At 48.6% G+C, this 22456-nt stretch overlaps 1 protein-coding gene across 1 annotated transcript in view; it reads left to right on the top strand.

Annotated features, from left to right (window-relative positions):
• The window catches only part of CDC42BPB (CDC42 binding protein kinase beta), a 135758-nt gene that overhangs the window by 26804 nt on the left and 86498 nt on the right, over nt 1–22456 (top strand). The window contains 1 exon segment of the mRNA XM_017851514.1: nt 19744–19835. Within this exon segment, the coding sequence (XP_017707003.1) occupies nt 19744–19835 (92 nt within the window).

The raw sequence follows: 22456 nt of genomic DNA, 5'->3' as shown, positions 1-22456 counted from the left end.
CTGCGTGTGGGTACCTGTAGAGAAATACCAAGTTCCTCCGAAATCGGAAATTGCCAGACATTCTGGAAAAGTACAGTTTTCATAATCAAATAAACGCTGGTAGTATCAATCTTGTATTTTTACTGCAGCGTTTATTTACGGAGAAGCATTTTTGACAGCTCTTGTAGCTTGTGAAAGGAAATACAGACTGCACACACACACACACAAAGCTAGATGTCCTTTTGCAAAATGTTACACTTTCACTGACCTTGCCGTAAAGTTTTATTGATTATTTGGAAAGCTCTTTCATTTGTTGATTTCGTTTGTCTCATCTCAAGGCATCTGGTGAAAAGGGTAATTTTCCTGGCTTACCAGTTACTTTCATGAAATCAGAGTGAACATTTTCAGGTCTTGTGTGAAAACATCCTTCCTTCCTGTTTATTACTGCGTTTCCGTGGGGATGGCGAGCTGAAGACAACAGTACAGGAGCACACTGGCCGTCTTTCTCTGCGTGGTATCTGGGTCATGTTCTTTTTTGATTTCATTTCCTTCATGCCGGCATTTTATGATACTGAAAATATCAGCATAAATAAATTTTTTTAATTAAAAAAAGTAACTCAGAAATGCTTAGGTTCAGTTGGACATGTGACATATTTGAGGTGGGTAGTCTGGCACCCAATCTGAACACTTTTCTGTGTGTGCGTGTAGAGACAGGGTCTCACTGTGTCACCCAGGCTGGAGTGCAGTGGCTCAGTCTTGCCTCACTGCAATTTCCACCTCCTGAGCTCAAGCCATCCTCCTGTCTCAGCCTCTTGAGTAGCTGGGACTGTAGGTGCACGCCACCACACTGGCCTAATTTTTGTGGATTTTTTTGTAGAGATGGGGTTTCGCCATGTTGCCTAGGCTGGTCTGGAACATCTAGGCGTAAGTGATCCACCCATCTCAGCTCCCAAAGTGCCGGGATTACAGGTGTGAGCCAGCCGTGAACACTTTTTTTTTTTTTTTTTTGAGATGGAGTCTCACTTTGTCACTCAGGCTGGAGTGCAGTGATGGGTTCTGGGCTCACTGCAACCTCCACCTCCCAGGTTGAAGTGATCCTCCCGCCTCAGCTGCCCGAGTAGCTGGGACTACAGGCATGCACCACCACACTCAGCTAATTTTTGTACTTTTAGCAAGAGATGGGGTTTCACCATGTTGGCCAGGCTGGTCTTGATCTCCTGACCTCAGGTGATCCACACGCCTTGGCCTCCCAAAGTGCTGAGATTACAGGCGTAAGCCACTGTGCCTGGCCACCTGAACACATTTAATTGTTTAGGCTGAAATAGCATTTAAAATGAGTGAAGCCATTGAAGCCATTGTTATCCAGACTGTGCTCCTCAAACTTTCTTTGCCTCTTTTTTAAAAGAACCAGATTCTTCTAAACATTCTTAAATGTTTTAAAAAGAGGTACCATTTCCACCTTAAACTTCATGGCCTTGAGAGGACTTTGATACCATGCTGGGCATGCCCCGTGGAGATGGGCGACCACTGGTCACTCCTGTCAGGCAAGGTGAGGCAGGGCCGGCCCCTCTATACTTCTCTGTTCAGGAAGGAAAGTGAGCGCCTCACTCTGAGGGCAGCTTGCTTGGTGGCCCCTCCTCTGGTTCAGGAGCAGCCACCCTGAGAGCCAGTTAGGCACTGGGAGGGCTGGAGTTGCTGGCTGGAGAGTCCCTCGGGTGCTGGGAGGGCTGGAGTTGCTGGGTGGATTGCTATTGCTGTTTTGAATATTGCTTCCCGCTCACATGCATGTCTAGCCACTGAGGGCTCCAATCTAGCATTTCTTTGTTTCTCTTTGGAGATGGAGTCTTGCTCTGTCGTCAGGCTGGAATGCAATGACGCGGTCTCAGCTCACTGCAACCTCTGCCTCCCAGGTTCAAGCGATTCTCCTGACTCGGCCTCCGGAGTAGCTGGGACTACAGGTGTCCGCCACCATGCCCAGCTAATTTTTTTTTTTTTTTTCATTTTTTGTAGAGACAGGGTTTCACCATAGTGGCCAGGATGCTCTCGATCTCTTGACATCGTGATCTGCCCGCCTCAGCCTCCCAAAGTGCTGGGATTACAGGCGTGAGCCACTGCGCCTGGCCAGTCTAGCATTTCTTTAGCCTTACTTGTCTGGCACTGGATTAGGTCCTAGAAGGTTCATATAATTAGCAACAGTATTTTTCCTTCCAGAGACATACTTATTCCTCATGCAGAAATGCAGAGTCAATCTCTAAATAAGGTAAAAGCTTGAAGGAATTTTGGATAAGAGAAAATTTCCCATAAAATGTTTACTTTTATGTTTTTTTCTTTAACACTGTAGTATTCCTGACATATTGACTATTCAATTTAGAAAGACTGGCAGTTGGACTCAGATAATTCAGTATTTGGCTCTGGACAGTTGTTAAGAACCCTGCTGAAAATGGTTTATATGCAAAAGGTTTCAACAGCTCAGATCGACTCTGCTGATCTCAGGATGTATGCTAGGATGAAAAAAAAGTCCCTGGCATGAACTTGTTTTTCTTGTCACTAGTGTTTTCCAGCTGAGTGAGTTTAAAAATAATAAAAGATAAAATACAAATAAATAACAGCCCTATTAAGGGAGAATTGCATGTACTTGTGTTTAGATAGAAGAGTATGCTCTGGATGTCCAGGTCATGGGCACAGAATACAGGAGGAGGCAGGCGACATAGGAAGAGCCTTCTGGAAGCCGTGGGTTTCTTTTCACTCACATGCACCTGCTGAGCGCCAGCTGTGCACCAGCCACTGCGAGCTGCACTGCAGACAGGCATGTTCCTGGGAGGGGCTTCTGTGCTGTTTCTGTGGGAAAGGGGAAGCCTAGCGTGTCTTCTGTGATGCGTATGTGATCACAAAATGATTAGGCTGGCTCTGCGTGCTGGGGCTGTCTCAGAGCCTGGCACTGCTCCTTGTTAACATCCACTGTCACATTCACCCACAGTTTGGGGATTATCCTTAATTTACCCACAAGGAAACTGGAGTTCACGCTCAGTAGTTTGCAACACAGTGGGGCAGTGAAGTCTAAACTCAGGTGCTCACTCTCAGCCTCAATGTCTTGCTTCGTTTCAGGATTAAATTATTTAAAATATTAAAGATTAAATATCTTTAATACCTTTTGAATAAATTAATGAATCACGCACCTGAGTAGTCTCTGTTGTGATGCCGTCACGTGTGGTACACACTGTTGTGACCCATATCACAGATTCGTTGTGCTTGTTTTTTTATTATTATTTTATTTATTTATTTTTGAAAAGGAGTCTTGCTCTGTCACACAGGCTGGAGTGCAGTGGCACAATCTTGGCTTATCGCAACCTCTGCCTCCCAGGTTCAAGCAATTCTCCTGCCTCAGCCTCCCAAGCAGCTAGGACTGCAGGTGTGCACTACCACACCTTTCTAATTTTTGTATTTTTAGTAGAGATGGGGTTTCACCATGTTGGCCAGGCTGGTCTGGAACTCCTGACCTCAGGTGATCCACCTGCCTTGGCCTCCCAAAGTGCTGGGATTACAGGCGTGACCCACCACGCCCAGCCTGTTGATTTAAGTGTATGATTTATTGGTTTTTACTCTATTCACACATTTGTGTGACTCTCACTGCTGTCTAATTCTAGAGCATTTTCATCGCCCCTGAGAGAAACCCTGTACCCATCAGCAGTACTTACCATTACCTCTCCGCAGCCCCTGGCAATCACTAATCTACTTTTTGTCTCTATGGATTTGCCTATCCTGGACATTTTATATAAATGGAATCATACTATACGTAGTCTTTTGTAACTGGCTTCTTTCATTTAGTGTAGTGTTTTCAAGTTTCATCCATGTTGTATTAATTGTTATTTAATTACTTTCTCTGGCTGAATAATAGTATTCCATTGTGTAGGTAGACCACATTTTGTTTTTTTAGCTATCAGTTGATGGACATTTTGGTTTTCACTTTTTAACCGTTACGAATGATGCTGCTGTGAATATTCATGTACAAGTTTTTTTATATTAAATTTTTTAAAACCTGGTTCTTAGTAAACGTGCAGTGTGCAAGTTTTTGTGCAGACATATTTTCATTTCTCCTGTGTATATACCTAGGGGTGGAATGACGGGTCATGTAGTTAGTAACTGTGTTTAGCACTTTGAGGAACTGCCAGGCTACATCAGTCTCACTAGCAGTGTGTAAGACTTCATCTCTCCCCCTCATGGCCAACACTTGTTATGATTTGTCTTTTTTATTGTAGCTACCCTAGTGGGTGTGAAGTGAGGTCTCATTACAGTTTTGATTTGCATTTCCCTGATTGTGAATGACATTGAGCATCTTTTCCTGTGCATATTGAGCGTTTGTATTAATATGTCTTCTTTGGCGAAATGATGATTCAGATCCTTTGCCCGTTTTTGAATTGGGATATTTGTCTTTATGAGTGAGTTGGGAGAGCTTTTTGTGTATTCTGGATGTCAGTCCCTTATCAGATACGTGATATTTTATATGCTTCTGTCGTTTGTCTTTTCACTTTCTTAATGGCTTCTTTTGAACATTTTTTTGTTCGGGTTTGGTGTTTGTAGTTTAAAAACACAATGGTTTTTATTTTGATGAAGTTTAACTGACCTGTTTTTCATGTTTTACCTGTAAGAATCCATTGCCTAATCCAAGGTCACAAAGATTTACATGTGGTTTTTTGTTTTGTTTTGTTTTGAGACGGAACCTCACTCTGTCGTCAGGCTGGAATTCTGTGACACAGTCTTGGCTCACTGCAACCTCCACCTCCCAGGTTCACACAGTTCTCCTGCCTCAGCCTCCCCAGTAGCTGGGACTATAGGCATGTGCCACCACGCCTGGCTAATTTTTGTATTTTTAGTAGAGACAGGGTTACACCATGTTGTCCTGGCTGGTCTTGAACATCTGACCTCAGGTGATCCACCTGCCTCGGCTTCCCAAAGTGCTGAGATTACAGGCATGAGCCACTGTGCCTGGCCCCCCCCCCCCTTTTTTTTTTTTTTTAAATGTGTGTTAGTTCATTACATGAATACTGCAGATTATCCACTCTTCTGTGAGTGGACATTTGGGTAGTTTGCAGTTTTTGATAATTATGAGTAAAGCTGCTTTGAATGTTCTTGTGTATGTCTTTTCGGCAGACATAACTGCTCATTTCTCTTGGGTGTTCACCTGGGAGGGAATTTCTGGGCCATAGGGTGCACATATGTTAGCCTAAGTGATACAAGTGCAATTGGTACGGGAGAGCGGTGGCATATTGGACAGTATGCTTGCGTAATTACAGGAGAGTGAAAGAATTGCTTACTTGAATTACCAGTTCTCAAGTAATTTGAAAGACACAGTTCACCTTAAACTAAAACGATGCTTGCTGCATGGACTGTCAATTCTTCAGAAGATGGTACTTAATCATGACATTAGAAGCAGCTGGTATTTTACTCTGCAGAAAGAAAACTAGACTTTTCTGAATTCACAGCAGTGGCACAAAGAAATTTGACAATATACTATCTAATAGATGATTAAGTTAAGAGCAACAAGAAAAATGAGAGGAGTTAATTTTTGCCTCTGGATTTTAAAACTGACACATAAAAAGTCTTATTTGGGGAGTAAAGACAAATAACAAGAGATTAAAAATACCAAACATTTAGACTGGGCCCAGTGGCTAACACCTGTAATCCCAGCACCTTGGGAGGCCAAGGTGGGCAGATCACTTGGGAAACATGGTGAAACCCCATCAAGGCAGAGGTTGCAGTGAGCTGAGATTGCGCCATTGCACTCCAGCCTGGGTGGCAGAGGGAGACCCTGTCTCAATCTCACTACAACCTCTGCCTTCCGGGTTCCCGCCATTTTCCTGCCTCAGCCTACCGAGTAGGTGGGATTACAGGCGCCCACCACCACGCCCGGCTTTTTTTTTTTTTTTTTTTGTATTTTAGTGGAGACGGGGTTTCACTGTGTTAGCCAGGATGGTCTCGATCTCCTGACCTCATGATCCGCCTGCCTCGACCTCCCAAAGTGCTGGGATCACAGGCATGAGCCACCGTGCCTGGCCTCCTACAGGTTTTAGAGATATTATTATATAACATCCCTGACCCATATATAGATGTTCAGAAAGTGGAAACTGTCATTAGCAATGGGTGGGTTGAATATTTCATCAAATATTTAGGGTATAAGAGAATAAAAAACAAATTGAAAGTATTAAAAGATCCTGCCGTCTCATCTCTGTCAAATAGGAAGGACTGTGTTGTAAGCTTGAATTAATCCTAAGAGGTTGATGGATATTACATTTAGTTGCTAAAAATTCCCCAAATTACTAATTACTGAAATTAAGTTGCCCTTCTTTGAACCTTATTTACTGATGCTTTGCAAACTTGTTACTTTCTTACATTTAAAACTCTTCCTCCCTGCTTCTTAATGCCGGGTAGGAAGCATTCAATCACTGTAGATACCATTTAATCACTGCACTTTGTTATGAGTGCTGTGACCACTGTCTTCTAGAAGCGTGTTAGCGAGTCTAGGTCTCAAGGGTTAGGGAGCCAGGAAGAGTAAGTTAGGACGGACTCTGTTACAGAGCTCTAGTGGCCAGAGCATTGGGGCTCCTTTCTGTCCTTCCGCCTCAGTCAAACAGAGGCAAGTCCGAGGCCTTCCGGGAGGAAGATGTGTAGACAATTCTCTTCCTGGCTGTTCACGTCCTCCTTCCTGTCCTGGCGGTCCCAGCCCAGTTTGGAGTGTGTGGGAGAGCGTCGCTGTGTATATTTAGGACTACCCTGGCATTGTACTAGAAAGGAGTGAGGATTCATTCTCGCTGTCTCATCCTGCCCCAGCGCAGCCGCTGAGCTCATTTCCTGCGTTCCTGTTCCTGGGGCTGGGGCAGGCACTCCCAGTCAGTGCTGCTGGTGTGAAGAGTCCTGCCCAGCGGACATGGGGGCTCCCTCTGGGACCATAGATTTCCCTGCACTGTGTGCTGCCTTTTGTCTTTGAAAATTGATGTGTGTGTGATCTTAAATACCTCTGTTTGGCGAGCTGCAAAATCTGCATATTAGAATGTATATATTCTGCGTATTAGAATATGTATATGTAATATAATACCAGTAGTTGACTTAATAAAAGTGTATATGTTTATGAATGTATTTTCTTTGTCAAAACTAAAGTACTTGAACAATCAGTAAAAAAAAAAAAATAAAAAAAAAAAAAAAACAAAAAAAAAATTCAGAAGAAAGAACCAGTGAGTAAAATTATTAATTATTAATTTCTACCAAAGTAAAAATTAGGATCAGGTGTAGTGGTTCATGCCTGTAATTCCAACACTTTGGGAGGCTAAGGCGGGGAGATCACTATGTAGCCCAGGAGTTTGAAATGAGCCTGGGCAACATAGCAAGACCCTGTGTCTACAAAAAATTAAAAATTAACCACTGCTGGGCATGGTGGCTCATCCCTGAATCCCAGCACTTTGGGAGGCCAAGGCAGGTGGATCACCTGAGGTGAGGAGTTCGAGACCAGCCTGACCAAGAAGGTGAAACCCATCTCTACTAAAAATACAAAAATTAGCCAGGCATGGTAGCAGGCACCTGTAATCCCAGCTACTCGGGAGGCTGAGACAGGAGAATTGCCTGAACCCAGGAGGCAGAGGTTGCAGTGAGCCGAGAATGCACCACTGCACTCCAGCCTGGGTGATGGAGTAAGACTCCATCTCAAAAAACAAAACCAAGAAAAGCCACGTGATAATGTTCACCTGTAGTCTCAGCTGCAAGGGTGACTGAGGTGGGAGAATCATTTGAGCCCAGGAGATCAAGGCTGCAGTGAGTGAGCTGTGATGGCGCCACTGTACTCCAACCTGGGGAACCCTCCCTCAAAAAAAAAAAGGAAAAAAATAGCTATGTCTGTGGGCTGCTGCTTTTTTCCTGGTTTGGAAATGAACATTTCTTAACGAGTGTGGACCGGTGTGGGATCCTGAGGGGGGTGGGGGAGCCCATTCCAAAGAGACACCCCCCTCTGACTGCGTAGAGCCACAGATGCAGCAGGCACCAGTAGTGTTCCTTTCAAGGGATCAGCTGTGTTCTGCAATTGCTTATTGAAGCTTGGGGCATTTATTTTGTCACCCTAGAATTTAATTTATGGTTTATTGTTAGCACTTAGGCCAGTGGAAGTGACCTTGTCTACAGCCTCTGTGATCTCTGGGCGATACCCTGCCCCCAACAGCTGGATCAGTTGACAAGTGTGATGTGAGCACCCGTGGAAAGTGGGCCAGCTTTCCCTCTATGCCAAGATGCGTGGTGTTTTTGTTGTTTTGTTTTGTTTTTTTGGGGATGGAGTCTCGCTCAGTCACCCAGGCTGGAGTGCGGTGGTGCGATCTCGGCTCACTGCAAGCTCCGCTTCCTGGGTTCACACCATTCTCCTGCCTCAGCCTCTAGAGTAGCTGGGACTACAGGTACCCGCCACTACGCCTGGCTAATTTTTTTGTATTTTTAGTAGAGATGGGGTTTCACTGTGTTAGCCAGGATGGTCTCGATCTCCTGACCTTGTGATCCACCCGTCTCGGCCTCCCAAAGTGCTGGGATCACAGGCTTGAGCCACCGCACCTGGCCTGTTTTGTTTTTTAAACAAAACACTTTGGTGAAAATGATTTCAAACATCTCCCAGTGTGGTGGCGTGCACCTGTAGTCCCAGCTACTTGGGAGACTGAGGTGGGAGGATTCATTGAGCCCAGGAGGTTGAGGCTGCAGTGAGCTGTGATCCGTACCACTGTGCTCCAGCCTGCTGACAGAGCGAAACCCTGTCTCAAAAACAACAGCAACAGGAACTCTTCAGGGTTCTTTCTTCTGTCTCCACCCCACCTCTCTCATTCTCAGAAGGCTAATCAGACTTCTGTCTCCTGCCTCCCTCAAAACTGCTGCTTTTGTCAAGGCCACCTGTGGTCTTCACGTGGCAAAAGCCAGTAGGTAATTCCTCTTGTCATCTGCCTTCCAGGATGGAAGTCCTGGCTTTCTCTGCACCCTGCTGGCTTCTCTTCCCTGCAGCCCCCTCATGTCGAAGACCCCCAGAGTTCAGTCCTTGGCCCGTCCCCTGCCTCTGCTGATTTCCTGGTGATCTCCTCCAATACCAGCTGTACACTGGGCACCTTGGGCTTCTCTGGAACCGCATCACCTGTCCAGCTGCTTCCCTGCCACTCAGCCCACCAGCCTCTGTCAGCCTTCCCATGCAGGCAGCTCCAGCGTTCTAGCGCTCAGCCAGTGCTCTGTGCGCGTCACCCTGCACGCCCCATCCAGCAGGGAATCGGCTCGTCTCGCTTTAAGGAACAGCCAGGATCTCACCACTGCTTCTGGCCAGACTCTGTCACCTGTACCACACGACGCCCGCTCTGCCCCACCCTGCTCCTCAGGTTTTCTCAGACTCAGTCTGTGTCTCACTTGTCTTTTGCATCTTAATGTTTTTTTTCTTTTTTCTTTTTCTTTTTTTGAGATGGAGTCTTGCTGTGTCACCCAGGCTGGAATGCATGGCGCAATCTTGGCTCACTGCAACCTCCGCCTCCTGGGTTCAAGCAATTCTCCTGCCTGAGCCTCCGGAGTAGCTGGGACTACAGGTGCACGCCATCATGCCTAGCTAATTTTTGTACTTTTAGTAGAGATGGGGTTTCACCATGTTGGCCAGGATGGTCTTGATCTCTTAACCTCATGATCTGCCCGCCTCAGCCTCCCAAAGTGCTGGGATTACAGGTGTGAGCCACCTGGAGGCTGAGGCAGGAGAATGGCGTGAACCCGGGAGGCGGAGCTTGAAGTGAGCCGAGATTGCACCACTGCACTCCAGCCTGGGCGACAGAGCAAGATTCCGGTTTTTTTTTTTTAAAGAAAAAAAAGGGCTTGTTGGAAGAGTCTCTTTTCTTTTCTTTTAAATTTAATTTAATTTTATTTTAGAGACAGAGTCTCACCTTGTCACACAGGCTGGAGTGCAGTAGCGCGATCTCAGCTCACTGTAAGCTCCACCCCCCGGGGTTCATGCCATTCTCTTGCCTCAGCCTCCCGAGTAGCTGGGACTACAGGTGCCCGCCACCACGCCCGGCTAATATTTTGTATTTTTAGTAGAGACGGGATTTCACCATGTTAGCCAGGATGGTCTTGATCTCCTGACCTCGTGATCCACCCGCCTCGGCCTCCCAAAGTGCTGGGATTACAGGCGTGAGCCACCGCACGCAGCCTAGGAAGAGTCACTTTTCTCAGGCTCATGATTCCTGATAAGAGGGGTCTGTGGCTGGCTCCTTGCGAAGGCATGTTCTGACATCTTACAAAAGAGCTTAGTTACTGTGAAACAAAGAAAACACATTTTGTGTAATTTGAACACATTTTTTTAAAACTTCGTGATAGGTACTAATCTTCTGTAGCTGCGTCAGCCGTCAGCCACCTGAACTGTAAGCATAAATTCCAAACCTTTGGAGCTGTGAACTCACTCAAGGGTGGTACTGTGAAAGCGCCTGCATTCCCTGCCACATGCGGGCCAAGGCCCTGACTCCTGGCACACGCCCCATACTCTCACGGGGTGTTCAGCCTGTGCCCCGCCCACTCTGGCTGCACTCCCTGGTCCCTGGGGTGCTGTTCTGGCCCCTTCTCTGTCTGCAAGAGGACCGGATGCATAGCGTGTCGGTGTGCCTGGGCCCTCGCACACATCCATACCTTCTCTAGCCTGGCCTCTGGGCCTGGGCCCTCCATGTAGGTCTTGCTGGGCCTTCAGTCGGTGCCTCCCCCGCAGCTGCCCCTGCACTCCAGCAGCCGTGACGGTGCTGCTCCAGGAAGGTGTGGGTCCTGCTATCTCTTGAAGGGTTGGAGCGGTAGCTGGCGGTTACAAGGAGAGGACCTCAGGAGAGAACCATGCTATGGGTGGAGTTCACGACTCGCTTGGGGGGCAAGACGTCTGTCCCTTGTGTCCTCTGCATGTTGCTTGGCCTTTGGGGCCCTGTTCCTTCAGTGGTAAAAGGTATTATTGGTAATGGATAACCTGTCAGACTGTTTCCAATTCCAGATGTATTGATTGGGGCCACAAAGCAGCTGAGGCCCAAACAGTCAGGAGTGGCACGGATGAACAGAACCGTCCCGGGGGAGGCAGAAGGCTTCTGCCCGACAAGGGAAAGCAGGACTTCCTGCCCGCCTGCCTCAGGCTTCTGCTCTTGACACTGTCCTCTTTCCTCAGACCCTCCCACCCTGGGCACTCCTTCCAGCTGGTCTGATCCTGTTTGATTTCACAATGATTTTCTGTCAGTTTTAGGCAAAGAACGTCTGCCTGCAGTTCTTCTTGGCAAAGCTTTTCCTATTTAAAGGGAAATTCCATTTTCCTTTACAGTTTGGATCTCATATTTGTCGGTGGTTACGCTTGATTAATCCATCGTCTTCTAGGGCATCAAGAGAAGTTCTTTAGGGGACGGTCTGGGGTAGGAGGAATGAAGAGATTGATTAGGAGAAAATTTCTACTAGTAAAAGTTAAGCTGTCTAAAGGCTAAAGCTTTATTCAGCCTTTTGGATGAAAAATCTCCCAAGATGTTGAATATCCTTATCTTAGGAGGGATGCGAACCCTCCATGTAGAGAAGGCCACCCTTTCGTGATGACTCCTCGTGAACGTCAGTTGCCACATGGCATAGACACAGGCAGCTGTGCTGAAGGGGTCCTGTCAGCGTGCCAGGTCCGGGGGAGCGGCGGTCAGCCCTGCCTTAGAGCCTGGTGAGGAAGACGGGCAGGAAGAGGTGGCTTTGTGCTGGGTGAGGGGTATGGGCTCTGCAGGAGGAGTCTGACATGATGCCCAGGTGCTGTGGCTGGCGCTGTGGCTGATGGTGTGGGCGATGCAGGGCTTGGTGGGCAGTAGCCTCCCAGTTGCTGCAACTTGGAGCCTTGTGAGTGCTGGCTGGTCACCCAGGCCCAGCTTCTGAGCTGCAGGGCGGCCGTGTCTCTGGGGCCTTAGCATATTTCAGGGTGGCCAGGTGTGGTAGCCCACGTCTGTAATTCCATCACTTTGGGAGGCCAAGGTGGGAGGATCGCTTGAGCCCAGGAGTTCTAGACCAGCCTGGGCTACAGCGAGACCCCGTCTCCACAAAAAATAAAAGAATTAGCTGGCATGGGAGCATGCCTGTGGTCCTAGCTACTTGGGGGCCAAGGCGGGAAGATTCCCTGAGTCTGGGAGGTGGAAGCTGCAGTGAGCTGTGATCACTCCATTGCTCTCCAGCCTGGGCGACAGAGCATAACCCTATCTCAAAAACAACCCAAAAAACCGAATGGGTCATATCCTCCCTGGAAGCTGTGTCTTTAGTTGCCTCGCAACAGGCTGGTTCTCCCGCTTCTAACCCCTTACTTCTCTCTGCCCCCATGGAAGCTGGTGGTTTTTGAAAATATAAAATAGCAGTAGGGTCCTGCAAGAAAAATCAATTTTTTGAGATGGTCTCTTCACCGTCTCAGACTCTGTAGCACTAACTACGTGATGTAATTGGATTCCGTTGCCCCAGGCCCTACTCCTTTCCCCACCGCAACCTGCTGTTTTCCTGGCCTCTCCTGCTTTGGTGTGTAGCACCCCATTCGGGAAGCTGCCAGGGCTAGAAACCTAGCGCACACCCTGGAATCTTCTTCCTCATCCCGTGCCACAGTCCACTCTAATTCCAACACGTATTGATTTGCAGTCTTCCTCCTCCATTCCAGGGCCACTGTCCCATTCGTTTCTAAGCCACCATTGTTATCTTAATGGGGCGATGGTGGCTGTATCCAGTGGGCTGCTGCTCTGAGTTCTCCAAATAGCAAGAAATGAACTTCTAAAAGTATTTTAAAACATTTTGAAACAGTTTGAAACTTCAGAAAATTGCAAATAATAGAAGAAAGAACTCTCCTCCCCCAACTGTTTGCCATTGAACACTTTACCACAGGAATCCCCAACCCCCAGGCCACGGACAGCTCGTGGCCTGTTAGGAACTGGGCTCCACGGCAGGAGGTGAGAGCATTCCCGCCTGAGCTCATGCTCAGCCTCTGGTCAGATCAGCACCTCGTTAGGTTCTCATTGGAGCACGAACTCTATTGTGAACTAACTGTGCATTCAAGGGATCTAGGTTGCATGCTCCTTATGAGGACCCAGTGCCTGATGATCTGAGGTGGAACAGTTTCATCCCGAAATCATCACCTCACCTCCTCCACCCTCTGTGGAAAAATTGTCTTCCATGAAGGTGGTCCCCAGTGCCAAAAAGGGTGGGACCACTGCTTTAGCGTGTATTTCCTACAGACAGGGATAGTCTACATAACCACAGTGTAACCAACAAAATCAGGAATGTAGCACTGATACATTGCTGTATCTAACCTTCCGATTCCACGATTCCACAGAAGCATTGCAGATTTTCTCATACTCTGCTCTGTAGCAGAAGGGTCTGTTGCAGAGCCACACACACCATGACCTTGTTCCTTTCTGTGTGAGCAGTTCTGTGTCTTTCCTTGACTTTCATGGCCTTGACACTGCTGAAGGTTTCAGGCGGGTAATTTTGAGACTGTTCTTCAGTTTAGGTTTGCCTGGTGTTTCCTGGCGTTTCCTGATGTTTGGCGTTTGCCTGGCGTTGCCTGGCATTGCCTGGTGTTTACCTGGCGTTGCCTGACATTTGGCGTTTTCCTGGCATTTCCTGGCGTTGCCTGGCATTTGCCTGGTGTTTCCTGGCATTTTCTGGCATTTCCTGGTGGTTGGATTTGGGTTATGGATCTTTGGCAGGAGAATCACAGAAGTGAGGCTATGTTTTCCCCCTCATGTCCTGTGGGATGTGCGGTTTCGCCTTGTCACGTAACTGATGCTGGCCACTCTGCTTGATTGCAGGTGGTGTCTGCCTGACTTCACTGTAAAGTCACCATTTTCCCGTCGTCATTGATAGGTATTTTGTTTGGATGTGCTTTGAAACTATATAAATATCCCATTTCTCATTAGATTTTTACATTTTATACATTAATGCCGGTGTGGACTCCTGATTTCCTGGTGTTTTTTGTTTTTGTTTTGAGACAAGGTCTCACTGTTGTCCAGCCTGGAGTGCAGTGGTGCAAACACAGCTCACTGCAGCCTCCACCTCCTGGGCTCAAGCGATCCTCTCGCCTCAGCCTTGAGAGTAGCTGGAACCACAGGTGTGTGCCACTACACCCTGGTTAATTATTTTATTTTTTGTAGAGATAGAGTCTTGTCGTGTTACCCAGACTGGTCTTGAACTCCTGGGCTCAAGCATTCCTCTTGCCTCAGCCTCCCAAAGTGCTAGGATTCCAGGCATGAGCCACTGCTCCCAGGCCTGTTTTATTTAATAGATTATAATCTGTGACTGCTTGTGTTTATTTTGAGCATACCCTCACCTCTCAGCACTGGCTGCTGCAGGCTCACCTTGCGGTTTCCTGACCCAGCTCTGGAGTTGCCCAAGGAGCCCTGTCCTATGTTGGAGAATGGGCTTTAGAGACCACATTCTGCACTGGGTGTGCTTGTAGCTGAACTGCTGCTGCTCCCAGGCACTCTCGGTAGACAGAGCTAGGACTCTGTATGTTCACACCCATGTATGTCTGCATTTATCCCTGTATCTGTCTGTCTGTATGGAAGCTGTGAGTTCATACTGGTAACCTCCAATTCTATCCCAGTGCTGTACAGTTTATTCTCGTTTTCTTCCTTATCTGTAAGTACTCTCTCTGACAGTGAGGATCCCAGCCCCATCATCCTGAATGTAGTTTATCTGATCAGTCCTTCTGTAGGTAACAGGAGGACCACCCTCCCCTCACCTGGTTCCCTCCCCTCACCTGGTTCCTCACCATGATGTCCTCCTCACTCTACCCCACACCCCAGCCAAGCCTGAGGAGCTCTGACCCCCTGCTCCCTATTGTGCTCTGCCTGAAGCGGGTGCTGGAGGGCGACTGCAAGGCTGGGAGGTGGGAGGACGACTTGCAGCTTCCTGCCCGCTTCTTCCTAGAGTGACACCCTAGCAACACCGTCCTGGCAGCGAAGTTCCTTCTGGCAGTCGGCCTCTGGTGCCAGTCTGGAGTTTTCTCCACACCAGCAGAACAGCCTTGCTGCGGTCACCTCAGAGAGCCCAGTGTCAGCTGGCTGCACTCCTTCCAGTCACCGGGGGCCCAGCCTGTGGGGCTGCCTCTGAGCTCAGAGACCCAGTCCAGCGCCCCATCCTCAGGGGTCTGAGTTTCAGCTTTACAGGGCCCTTTGCTCAGGTTTCTAAGTTTTGAAAAGTCCAGCCTCTTCTTTCATTTCCTGATCCTAAGGGCAGAAGGTGCTTCCTGCATTTGCCATCTCCGTGGTATTTCCATGTGCTCTCTTTACATCTTAGTGACCTGGTTGATGGTTATTGATGTTAAATGCTCTGTCCCCTGCTCTCAGTACCTGTGTGGTTAGCAGGGTGCTCCACCTGTGATGCGGCTTTCCTTTCTAGTCATAGCTAAAGCGGTCTTAATTATGTTTATTGTTTCTGGTTTTGAAACAGGGTTTTGCTCTTGTTGCCCAGGCTGGAGTGCAGTGGCGAGATCTTGGCTCACTGCAACCTCTGCCTCCTGAGTCCAAGTGTTTCTCCTGCCTCAGCCTCCTGAGTAGCTGGGATTATAGCCACATGTCATCACGCCCAGCCTAATTATTTTTATACACCAGTACAAAATGGTTACTGTTCTCAGAGCAGTTTGAAAATATTTAGTATTTTTGAGAAATAATGTTTTAGGCTTTTCCTTCTGGGCCCTTTTCTCCTTTGCCCTCTGATTTGGGAGCTTGCTCCTGCCCGCACGCAGGTCCCCTGCTGCTTTGCTCTTGTGGTTTGCCTCTCCAAGCCTTCACCCCAGGCTTGCCACGAAGTTCCTTCCTCTTCCAGCCTGGCCCCCATCATCTCTGTCCACCCGCTTGAGGGAAGTGTGTACACAACTATTAAACTACATAATTAACAAAATGTGTTTCATCAAAAGAGTGGAGGGGAAACTTGACAAGGAAGCCCAGGTGACTTGAGAGTAATTAATGTGGAAAGAAAAGAGAGGATGTTCCGGGCACAGCCTTGGTGCGAGCTGCTTCCTGCGTCTCATCTGCCTTTGTCTTCACTGTGTTTTGTTTTGTTGGTTTTTTTGAGTGTCACTGTGTCGCCCAGGCTGGAGTGCAGCTCAAGGGTTTTCTTCAGCCTGGCCTTCCTTTCTTTCTTTTTTAATAACTGAGGCCTCGTTTGTTCTGTCCCCTGATCTCTGCTGATGTGCAGTTGCTGTTCTGGGGGCCACCGTTCCTAACTCACTGTCTCACAGGCCCCAGGAACCTTCGGTGGCTCTTCTGATTGTGTGAGCGAACCTCAGTAGTGCTGAGCGACTGTCAAAGGAGAAAAATCCCACAGAATTAGTTAGATTAATAATACGGAACTCAGTCAGAAGCCCAGGAAGTGTCAGATCGCACGTATTTTGGAGCTAATTGTAGCCACTCCTGCAGTGGTAAGAAATAGGACAGAGAGGGCCCTGTGCACTCTGCCCAGTTCCCCCAGAGGCACCTTTAGTAAAACTATAGTGATAGAGAATTTGAAGAAGAGCCAGACAGAATAAAACCTAATATAAACCATGTAGATTTGGGCTGGAAGGTAAAAATAGAGACAGGTGCAAGAGAGATAGTTGACTGCACAGATGCCAGACTGGCAGGATGCGTGGCGGTCACGAGCTGGTCTGGAGTCAGACGGTGTGGGCTCCAGTCCTGGCCCTGCCTCGCACTCTGTTCCTGGGAAGAGATGACCTGACGTCTCTAGGAGCGTCTTGTGGGGGATGTAACCAGTTGCCACAAAGTAGGGGGCTTAAACAACAGATGTTTCTCTCACAGCTCCGGAGGCCAAAAGTCCAGAGTCAGGGCGTCAGCCGGGCCACGTCCCTCAGAGACTCTGGGGAGCCCTCTGTGCCCTCAGCTTCTGGGGCTGCTGGCGATGCTTGGCATTCCTTGTGTGCAGCCTCATCACTCCCGTCTCTGCCTCCGTCCCCACATGGCTCTTTTTCCTCCGTCTCTGTGTCTGATTTCTCTCCTTTTAGAAGGACACCAGTCTTGTGTGGGCGTCAAGCCACCCAGGTGCTGAGGCAAGAGACCGAAGGCACGAGCTGTTCCAGTGTAATAAAATATATAAAATAAGAATAGTTCTACTAGATATAGGACATAGATATGATTATTTATGGATATCATTAATCATTAGTTTGTAGCCATTACTCTTTATTCCAATATTATAATAATCCTCGCTCTACAATCATAACCTAGGGAAAACCAGGCCATACAGAGATAGGAACTGAGGGGACATAGTGAGAAGTGACCAGAAGACAGGAGTGTGAGCCTTCTGTCACGCCTGGGCAGGGCCACCAGAGGGCTCCTTGGTCTAGCGGTAACGCCAGCATCTGGGAAGATGCCTGTTGCCTGTTGCCAAGCGGACCGTGGTCTAGCGGCAGCGGCAGTGCCCAGGAAAAACACCGGCTACTTAGCAGACCAGGAAAGGGAGTCTCCCTTTCCCCGGGGGAGTTTAGAGAAGACTCGACTCCTCCACCTCCTGTGGAGGGCGTGACGTCAGTCAGACCCGCCCACAGTTCTCCAAGGCCTGACCATCTCCCTGGGATGCTGTGCTTCAGCGGTCACGCTCCTGGTCCGCCTTCATGTTCCATCCTGCACACCTGGCTCTGCCTTTTAGATAGCAGTAGCAAGTTAGTGAAAGTACTAAAAGTCTCTGATATGCAGAAATAATGGCGTAAGCTGTCTCTCTCTCCTCTCTTTCTCTCTGCCTCGGCTGCCAGGCAGGGAAGGGCCCCCTGTCCAGTGGACACGTGACCCACATGACCTTGTGACCCACATGACCTTACCTATTGTTGGAGATGGCTCACACTCCTTACCCTGCCCCTTTGTCTTGTATCCAACAAATATCAGCACAGCCTGGCATTCGGGGCCGCTGCCGGTCTCGGTGTCTTGGTGGTAGTGGTGCCCCGGGCCCAGCTGCCTTTCCTTTTATCTCTTTGTCTTGTGTCTTTATTTCTACAATCTCTCGTCTCCACACACGGGGAGAAAAACCCACCGACCCTGTGGGGCTGGACCCTACAGTGTTGTTGGATTTAGGGCCCACCCTATTCCAGCAGGTGCCCTTATCTTCACTGGTTATATCTGTAAGGACCCTGTTTCCAAATTAGGTTACAGTCACAGGTTCTGAGCAGACATGAGTTTTGCTGGGGACACTGTCCAACCTGGTCCAGGGCCCGCAGAAACCTGACTTGAGTTTTCTCATCTGTGAAGTGTGGATAATAACAGAATTACTCTCAGAGAGTCCAAGAGAGGAGGCCGGGAAGAGCCGTGTAAAGTGCATGAGTGGTGGATATTACTGTAACAGACGCCACAGGACCTATCCAGGACTGCCGTGGGTGTCCGGGGAGACCTCCGGCACTTTTAGGACCAGTGTTGGCTTGGAAATGTCTTGTGTTCCTCCAGCTGCCCTGTGGCTCCTACATGCAGGCAGGTGGAGCTCAGCTGTCACTCACCTCACGCACTTGTGTCCTGCACGTGGGCTGCGGGCGCCCATCACTTGCTGTCTCAGTAGGTGTTCACCTGTTGGCTTTGACCAGGAGACTTTTGCAGTGGTGATGTTGGCTCTGATAGATACCGAAGTATACTATTGCGTGTTGCATAATGATGGGGATACCGTCGGAGAAATGTGTTGTTAGGTGGCTTTTGTCATTGTGCGAACATGACAACAGCACGTCACAGACTCAGATGGCAAAACCTACCCTGCACCTAGACCACGTGGCACAACCTGCTGCTCCTGGGTTACATATCTATGCAGGGTGCAACAGTTCCGAACCCTGTAGGCAGCTGTGGCACAGTGGTTTTTGTGTATCTATTTTTATTTATGTTTTTGAGACATAGTCTCGCTTTGTTGCCCAGACTGGAGTGCAGTGGCACAGTCTTGGCTCATTGCAACCTCCAGCTCCTTGGTTCAAACGATTCTCTTGTGTCAGCCTCCTGAGTGGCTGAGATTACAGGCACCCGCCACCACATCTGGCTAATTTTTGTATTTTTAGTAAAGATGAGATTTCACCATGTTGGTCTGGCTGGTCTCAAACTCTTGATCTCAGGCGATCCGCCTGCCTCCGCCTCCTAAGGTGCTGGGATTACAGGCATGAGCCACCGCGCCTGGCCATATTTATATATCTAAATATGGAAAAGATTCGGTAAAAGTCTAGTAGTGTAATCTCACAGGATCACTGTTATGTATGTGGTCCATTGTCGGCTGAAGCACTGTTACCAAGTGCATGACTGCAGTGGCTCAGGATCAACCTCGGTGTCTGTTAATATATAAATGTTCACTTTCCAAAACTTGTCAGGTACGAAATATTTTTAAACATAAACTTTTTTTGAAAGTATAATTTGGCCGGGCACGGTGGCTCAAGCCTGTAATCCCAGCACTTTGGGAGGCCGAGACGGGCGGATCACGAGGTCAGGAGATCGAGACCATCCTGGCTAACATGGTGAAACCCCGTCTCTACTAAAAAATACAAAAAACTAGGCAGGCGAGGTGGCGGGCACCTGTAGTCCCAGCTACTCGGGAGGCTGAGGCAGGAGAATGGCGTGAACCCGGGAGGCGGAGCTTGCAGTGAGCTGAGATCCGGCCACTGCACTCCAGCCTGGGCAACAGACCGAGACTCCGTCTCAAAAAACAAAAAAAGAAAGTATAACTTAGTGCAATACCCCAATCAATTAAAATTTTATATGGTTATCAACTGATTAGACTAAATTGTTGGTTTTACTCTTTTACTTGTAGCTAAACCATTTACACAGCTGGTGAAAGAAATGCAGCTTCATCGAGAAGACTTTGAAATAATTAAAGTAATTGGAAGAGGTGCTTTCGGTGAGGTAAGATGAACTTCATTTTGTTAACTTTGCCAAAATTGCCAAGACATCAGCAGCTTCCATTTCACCTTTTTATGGACCTATACATTGGTTTGGGGATGAGGTAATTGGTATCATTTGGAGAGTTTGTTTTTTCCTATCTCTCTTTCTGAGATGAGGTCTCACCATGTTGCCCAGGCTGGCCTTGAACTCCTGGGCTCAAGTGATATCCCCGCCTCGGCCTTCCAAGGAGCCGGGGAGAAAATCTGAAAGATAGAGTGAAGAGAAAGGAAACTCGAAAGCTTCTGACTAACCTGGGATATTGTTGGGACCAAAAATAGTTTCTTCAGATGTAGTTTTGTTTTTGAGATAGAGTCTTGCACTGTCACCCAGGCTGGAGTGCAGTGGTGCCATCTTGGCTCATGGCAACCTCTGCCTTCTGGGTTCAAGCTATCCTCATGCCTCAGCCTCCTGAGTAGCTGGGACTACAGGTGCTGACACCACACCTAGCTAATTTTTGTATTTATTGTAGAAATGAGGTTTTGCCGTGTTGGCCAGGCTGGTCTCGAACTCCTGGCCTCAAGTGAGCCACCCGCCCAGGCCTCCCAAAGTGCTGGGATTACAGGTGTGAGCCCCTGCACCCAGCCTTCTGACATAGTTTCTGAAACTCCATTTGTTAACTGAATTTTGACTTCTTGGCATTTTCTAAAAAACACAGAGAGGGTTGAATAGCAGCTGTTTGCATGCTCTATGCTTGCTTGCCATTGACACACCCAGTGTGGCTCTGGGTCCTGTTGGCTTTGCCTAGGGCTAGAGGGCCAGCCATGCGGGTGCAGCTGGAGAGGCTCACCAGGTCCCTTGTATGGGGCTAGGAGCCCTGCCCTGGGAGGCCCGTGGCACGGTGTGGCCTCGCCTTCCAGGCCGTCTCCACAGATCTGCCTTGGCCTTACAAGATGGTTCTGGCAAGACCAAGGGAGAGGTCAGCCTCCCTCAGCGGCTGCAGGACTGCCTCAGGTGGTTTGACAGTGAGTCACCGGAAAAGCTTTGCTTCTTAAACTGTACAGTGCCTTAGCAGCTATGCCGAGGTTTGATCTAAGCTCTCCTCGGCTGGAGAACTGTGCTGGTTGGTTCATTGAGGAAAAATCAAACAAGAAAACACCCTGTGTCACATCCCAGCAGCAGGTGTGCTCTGCCCACAGCAAACCTACTGGACACAACTACGAAGCGAGATGGCCTTTACTGTGCAGGGCATGCATTTTCCAACGTGCAGACGTGAAAGAAGGCAAATCAGTACTTTAGGGAAATAGCCCCCCTCTTGCAGCACCATCCCTGTGAATGAGTCTCGCCAGAGGGATGGGGAGGAGAGCAGTCCCTCCAAGGCTCATCCCGGGTGACTGGAGCTCCCAGTTTATCTCGTACAGACCCTGGATCCAGGCCTCACCAGCCAAAGTCAATTTACCACGGGCCAGGATGGGGCAGATTGTTTGTTTGTTTTGTTTGAGACAGGGTCTTGCTCTGTCACCCAGGCTGGAGTGTGCTGGCCTGATCACAGCTCACTGCAGCCTCTGCCACCCAGACTCAGGTGATCCTCCTTTCTCAGCCTCCTGAGTAGCTGTGACTGCAGGCATGTGCTACCTCGCCTGGCTAATTTTTTTATTATTTGTAGAAAAGGGGTGTCACTATGTCACCCAGACTGGTCTTGAACTCCTGGACTCAAGCAGCTCTCCCGCCCCAGCCTCCGAAGTAGCTGGGGCCACAGGCATGCACCACCACACCCAGCTAGGTGTTTTCCTTTTTTCTTTTTAGTAGAGACAGGGATCTCGCTGTGTCGCCCAGAATAGTCTCGAATTCCTGGGCTCAAGTGATTCTCCTGCCTCTGCCTTCCAGAGTGCTGGGATTATAGGCATGAGCCGCTGTACCTGGTTGAGAAAGCCTTTTAAAAATAAAAACAGATTGCATTAAGTGATTCCCTGTCTGCCTGCTACCAAGCGTTAAGCTGCACCAGGTGTGGGGGCTTGGAGGTGAGCAGGGCCCAGGCCACACAGAGCCTTTCAGCCATGGCCAGACTTTCCAGAGTGCAGTTAGGAGGGAGGGAGAGGCACACCAGGACAGAGACACGACCAAGGGAAATGAAAGAATGAGAGAGAAAATTGTTTTAACAGAATAGTTTACAGTTATTTTTAGTACTCTTTTTTGCCAAAGAACTTAATGCGAAACTCAGTTTTGTGTGAGTTGCAGAGAAGATAACACAGATCGCTTTTTGAGCTCCTCCTGATTGAAGGGAGCCTGTCCCTCCCACGTGGCCTTTGCTTCTTGGATTCGCTCCTTGGTCTCGTTCCCTTGGAGCCTCAGGGTCCGTATCTGTGCGAGATGGATTTTAGAAATCCCCCGCAGCTGGGGTCACGTGAGGATGAAGTGGGGGTGCAGATGCGCGGCCCAGCACCATCTCTGGCACCAGAACGTGCCCGGTGAATGGCAGCTCTCACGGTGACTCTACGCTGTGACTGTGTGGTATCTGATGTTAGAAACAGGGAGGTAGCTGATGATGCCATTTAAGAACTCTTCAGGCCATGGCTGCCGCGGGCACGGGGACATGCTGGCTGCTTGCCATTGGCAGCCAGAAGGTATGGAAGCCACTGTCACTG

This window comes from Rhinopithecus bieti, unplaced genomic scaffold (genome assembly GCF_001698545.2).
Source record: "Rhinopithecus bieti isolate Rb0 unplaced genomic scaffold, ASM169854v2 scaffold_34310, whole genome shotgun sequence".
NCBI lineage: Eukaryota > Metazoa > Chordata > Mammalia > Primates > Cercopithecidae > Rhinopithecus > Rhinopithecus bieti.
The sequence above is the reverse complement of the archived record's forward strand: the minus strand, read 5'-3'. Positions and strand labels throughout refer to the sequence as shown.